This window comes from Mastigoproctus giganteus, chromosome 3 (genome assembly GCF_048544385.1).
Source record: "Mastigoproctus giganteus isolate SK-2022 chromosome 3, ASM4854438v1, whole genome shotgun sequence".
In the NCBI taxonomy this organism is placed as follows: domain Eukaryota; kingdom Metazoa; phylum Arthropoda; class Arachnida; order Uropygi; family Thelyphonidae; genus Mastigoproctus; species Mastigoproctus giganteus.
In genome coordinates, this window is record NC_143577.1 from 31,944,094 (window position 1) to 31,950,130 (window position 6,037).

General features: G+C 39.7%; 1 protein-coding gene across 1 annotated transcript; it reads left to right on the forward strand.

Moving 5' to 3' along the window:
• Positions 1 to 2,030: 2,030 nt before the first annotated feature.
• On the forward strand, positions 2,031 to 3,119 carry LOC150087849 (testis-specific serine/threonine-protein kinase 4-like). The gene has a single exon (XM_090369939.1). The coding sequence runs from the start codon at positions 2,031 to 2,033 to the stop codon at positions 3,117 to 3,119; it is 1,089 nt and encodes a 362-aa protein (XP_090226065.1).
• Positions 3,120 to 6,037: the final 2,918 nt, after the last annotated feature.

Below are 6,037 nucleotides of genomic sequence, written 5' to 3' on the forward strand. Positions count from 1 at the left end.
TCAGTCTCTGCGAGTGAAGCGAGAAAGGATATTGCTGTAATTTCTCGCCTTCTCTCTCTCTCTCTCATGGACTTTAGCACGAACCCCCACAGCGTAACCCCACACAGTCTAAATTTAAATTTAAACCTCTGACCCGGGGTTGCCCTCCCTCTGCCTTCAATCTCCCTCAAAGGTAAAATTCGAAATGCATACGAAAACCCCTTCCGGCCTAACTGTTCAGCCACTACTTCCCAATACTAATAAATTATTATTACATTTTTTTATTTTAATTTTTTTAAAATTAATTAAATTTATTTATTATTATTATTATTATTATTTTAGATCCTTGTTACTGAAATCTCAGGAAATTACCGGTTGGTGGCAGGACCTGCCAGAGTGAAAACTTAAAATTACTGGGTACTACCTGGTCTGCCTCCACGAGGCATAGTGTGGACAACGTTGAACCCCAGCAGGGGCCAGAAGAACAAAGATACACAACACGACACTTACGAAATGCATACCCTTTTAAATCTCTGACCTTCCCAGTGATCTCGTACACGTACAATGAAAGCAACGCGGAGGGGATGGGAGAAACCCCCTGGTGCTGTTAGACACGAACAAACTGTACATCCGACGAGATGCTCTTAAAGGGTGAAGGTGACTACAGCAAGATCCCCCCGCTTAATGCACAAGGCTCATTACAACTGGTTTATGCTTGGTTTCCAGAGGTCTTCGTTGTATAGAATGGACGTATATTATTGATTAGATTGCTAGAAGTAATTATTACATCTTTAGTCAGTGGATTTATTGATAAGGTGGAGCTGTTATCGCTTAAATAGACATCGAAGAAGAAAGACGTCTTCCTTCTTCGATGTCTAATTAATGCCCAGTATTTCCAATTAATTTTGTCGAATGCATTTTAAAATAATTTTCTCGCAAACCATAAAGCATGCAACGTTTCCTTACCACGAACATATTTTCGTGCAGATTGGCGCAGTCTTAACTCTCAATGAACACATTTGAAAATATTCGTTCCTCTTTTTCAAATTTACACTCCCTTCATATAGAATTAACCGCTGCGTAATCTTTTGTGTTCTTCGAAAGCGCTAACCGTTAAACTGTTATTTTAATCCCAGAGCCTGAATACATACAACACACGGGTTTAAAATATGTGTCTAATGAATCCTCTGTACATTGTAAATAAATTTGACGAATGAGAAGTCCGGATTTAGTCATGAAACGCAGACTTCTTGGGGCATGGAACTGTGGGGATAGCAGAGCCACGATATCACTTGAACACAAGCGATGCTGAATCTGAATGTGTGGACTACCGTATATGCAGGAAGGAGAGGCAGGACAGGAGGGATTATGCTCTTAGTTATCTAAGGCAGTGCACCCAGTTCGCACGGGGAACCAGTGCAACGTTGTGTCATTTTGGTGTGATATAAACACTGTGGAAACGTAATCGACAGAAGGGGTTTGTTATATGACGAATGCATAAAATAGAGGAAAATATAAAAAATAATCAAATTCAGAGATCATTCGAAAACAATTTATTTAACAAATTCTTTTCATGCAAACAAAAATGCAAAGTTTTATAATTCAAACCTTCTGAAACAGAAATGAAATACAATAAATTGTTAACCAACTGTTTACTTTTGTGAAATCCATCTATGCTTTTGGATTTGCCTTACTGTGGGCCGCTCATTAACATCTAGGTTTAAAATAAAATGTACGATATTCATATGAAAAAGCTCATATGAATGTACGAACAATAACGTAACTGAAGAAGGAAAACCTCTGGAATTACGTTATTGTTCGTACATTCATATGTGGTTTCTTATTAAGATTGGTACATTATATTCTATCGCTGCTTTCATAATAACTATACTTTCCACGCTTGATAGCCACACTGGGACGTTGAGTAATGGATACTCAGCGTACATTCCACAATGCTATTCACAACAACAGAAGTTAACTCTTGCGTGTCATATGACGTATGTCAAGAATCCATCTCTTCCCACAATGGGCAAAAATCCAACAATACAACAATGCGCAAATACAACCATACTGTATCCTGTCACCCTCTTGTAGGGCAAGTTTTAGAAGTTTACATAACTATTCGAACTGAAGAAAAAGAAATACAGTTTTTCAGAAGAAAAATTAGGAACATGTCTTCGGAGAGTGAAGTAGAGATTTTAAATGACGCTGACTGTGAGCAATCAGATTTCAACGTAGATTCTAGTGATTTGTTTGATGTCATCCCAAAGAAGATTAGGAGGAAACATGAATTCATAGATGTTGATGAATTCAACTATTATAAAGAAGTGCTTAAAACCAAAAGAATATTCCTTGAGGACGAAATTGGCACTGGAAGTTATGGTAAGGTGTATAAAGGTAAAGTTCTGAAAATTGTTAGATTTCGTAGGGTCGCCATTAAAATAATAGACAAAAGGAAACAATCTCAAGATTATTTGAAAAGGAGACTTCCTGAAGAAATCAAGGTGTGGAGAGTAATTAAGCATGCAAATATTATCCAGCTAAAAAGTGTACTTTATGTAAGGAATAATGTATTTTATGTGATGGAACTCGGCATCAAGGGGAGTATTTCTAGTTATATGGAAACACATAATGTTAAAGAAAAGACAGCGAAGAAATGGTTTAAAGGATTGCTAAGTGCAATGCAGTATTTAAAAGACAATCACATAGCCCACAGAGATATAAAACCTCCAAACATCATTCTTAACGGTAATTTAGTGGCAAAATTAGGTGACTTCAGTCTTTGCACTATAGTTCCAACAGAAAACAGGGAAGCCCATTTCTGCAAATCGGTATGTGGCACTTTGAGCTATATGGCGCCTGAACTGCTTGCCACATCAACATCGTACAATCCATTTGCGGCCGATGTGTGGTCGGCCGGAGTGACACTGTATGAAATTCTCAACAAAGAACTACCGCACGCGGTACAATGGAATATAACTACCTTACTGAAAAACCGAGCTGCAAGCTTATACCAATGTACGAACCATAAAGTAACTCCAGAAGGAAAAAGAATCCTAGAATTTATTTTGAACCTAGATGCAAATGAGCGGCCCACAGTAGAGCAAATACAAAAGCACAGATGGATTGCCCAAAAGTAAACAGTTGGTTAACCCTTTAATGGTATTTCTTTTCTGTTTCAGAAGACTTGAATGATAAAACTTTGCATTTTGGTTTGCATGAAAATAATTTTTTAAATAAATTGGTTTTAAATGATCTCTGAATTTGATTTTTTTTTTTTTTTTTCCTCTATTTTATGCAGTCGTCATATAACAACCCCTACTGTCGATTACGTTTCCCCAGTGTTTATATCACACCAAAGTGACACAACGTTGCACTGGTTCCCCGTGCGAACTGGGTGCACTGCCTTAGATAACTAAGAGCATAATCCCTCCTGTCCTGCCTCTCCTTCCTGCATGTACGGTAGTCCACACATTCAGATTCAGCATCGCTTGTGTTCGAGTGATATCGTGGCTCTGCTATCCCCACAGTTCCATGCCCCAAGAAGTCTGCGTTTCATGACTAAATCCGGACTTCTCATTCGTCAAATTTATTTACAATGTACAGAGGATTCATTAGACACATATTTTAAACCCGTGTGTTGTATGTATTCAGGCTCTGGGATTAAAATAACAGTTTAACGGTTAGCGCTTTCGAAGAACACAAAAGATTACGCAGCGGTTAATTCTATATGAAGGGAGTGTAAATTTGAAAAAGAGGAACGAATATTTTCAAATGTGTTCATTGAGAGTTAAGACTGCGCCAATCTGCACGAAAATATGTTCGTGGTAAGGAAACGTTGCATGCTTTATGGTTTGCGAGAAAATTATTTTAAAATGCATTCCACAAAATTAATTGGAAATACTGGGAATTAATTAGACATCGAAGAAGGAAGACGTCTTTCTTCTTCGATGTCTAATTAAGCGATAACCGCGCCACCTTATCAATAAATCCACTGACTAAAGATGTGATAATTACTTCTACCACTCCAATCAATAATATACGTCCATTCTATAGAACGAAGACCTCTGGAAACCAAGCGTAAACCAGTTGTAATGAGCCTTGTGCATTAAGCGGGGATCTTGCTGTAGTCACCTTCCCTCTTCAAGAGCATCTCCTCGGATGTACAGTTTGTTCGTGTCTAACGGCACCAGGGGGTTTCCCCATCTCCGCGTTGCTTTCATTGTACGTGTACGAGTTCACTGGGAAGGTCAGAGATTTAAAAGTGTGTGGATTTTGTAAGTGTCGTGTTGTGTGTCTTTGTTCTTCTGGCCCCTGCTGGGGCCCAACGTTATCCACACTATGCCTCGTGGGTAGTACCCAGTAATTTTAAGTTTTCACTCTGGCAGGTCCTGCCACCTACCGGTAATTTCCTGAGATTTCAGTGACAAATCTAAAAAAATAATAATAATTAAATGAATTAATTTAAAAAAAATAAAATTAAAAAAAATGTAATAATAATTTAGTAGTATTGGGAAGTAGTGGCTGAACAATGTTGACTTTTTTTTTTTTTGATTTCGACATTGTATGGGGCGTTCACTGGTGTTTAGGCAGAGTAGGGGGAAGACTGAAGACAGCGGGGAAGGCAACCCCGGGTCAAAGTTTTAAATTTATATTTAGACAGTGTGGGGTTACGCTTTCAAAATGAACAGAGTAGGGGAGAGACTGAAGGCTGGGGGAGGAAATAGAAAGTAATGGGTCGATAGAGGAGGTAACCCCTGTGGTCAGTAGGGCAGGCCCATGTCGCACCAGGCGGAAAAGGAGGGCGAGGAGGGGAAGAGACAGTGAAACCATCTCCTCCCTCCCCAGGGAAGTGGAAAGAAAGTACCGTGCAAGAGAGCACAGGTATAGAATCTCCTGTGGCGTTGGCAGCAGAGCTGCAATGTGGTCAAGTCCATGGTAGGTAGGTCTTTTATTTAACTTCTACTTCTTCTAAAGAGATATCAACTTCTAGGGTTGGTACATCGTTCCTGGGACAAGTCCCGTACTTGCAGTTCAGGTTTTTGCGGTTGCACTTCAGTCTGTCATCAAGATTTTCGGTTTTAATCTTCTTCCTTTTAAAGTGGAGAAATGCTGGTTGGTGATATGTTTTGTCTCTGCGTTGTCAAGCTCGAGTGGCATTTCCTCTTTTCCTGAGTGTATGGCAATTTGCACCCTTCTCGCGAAGATGTCCTGGGCGAATCGTGCGATGCTTCCGTTTCAACGAGAAGAATGTCTTGTCCTCTTGGGACATATCTCACTTTTGTAATCAGAATACATCTTAGGTCTTCGTAGATGGGACAGTCAAACGTAAGGTGGTTCCAGTCTCCTCTTTCTCCACAAGTGCAATGTGCGTTGCCTGTGAGTCTGAAGCCAGCGAGCTTTGAATTGAAGGGGCCACGCTCTGTTATTAAGTACCTTGTATGAAGTCCTGGGAAGAACCATGATGGTGATTTCGGGTATACTCTATTTGTCTGTGGAACAAATAGAGTATACCACAAATAGACCATCCTTTCCAAAATAGCCCACTAATGATAATCAAAAGTACTCCAGGGGCTCACATCTCGTGAGTATGGGCTGGAACACCCAGGATCCTGCGCTGGATATCATCATTCTTCTCTTTCTTCATGATTCCCTTCTACTTCTGACTCTTGTTCTCTCTCAGGGTAATTCAGAATTTTTTTTTTTTTTTTTTGGCTGGTGCAGCATAAGCCTCAGGCTTCCTTGCACCATATGGCTAATAATAATAATAATAATAATAATAATAATAATAATAATAATAAAAGCGGATTAAGATCTGGGCTGGCAAGTGGCCATTCGTTATGCTTGACGAACTCAGTCACATTCTCTGTCAGCAATGTTTGGATGATCTTTGCCTTAGGGCAGTCGTTGAGTACTGTTGGAAGATCCTGTGCTGATCATTTAAGAGAGTTTGAGGGGTCACACATGCGGCTCCAGAATATCATTCAGGATATTCTTGCACTGGTTTTCACCCCTGAACACACAGCTGCATCTTTGGTACATCATGGTAGGAGACTCC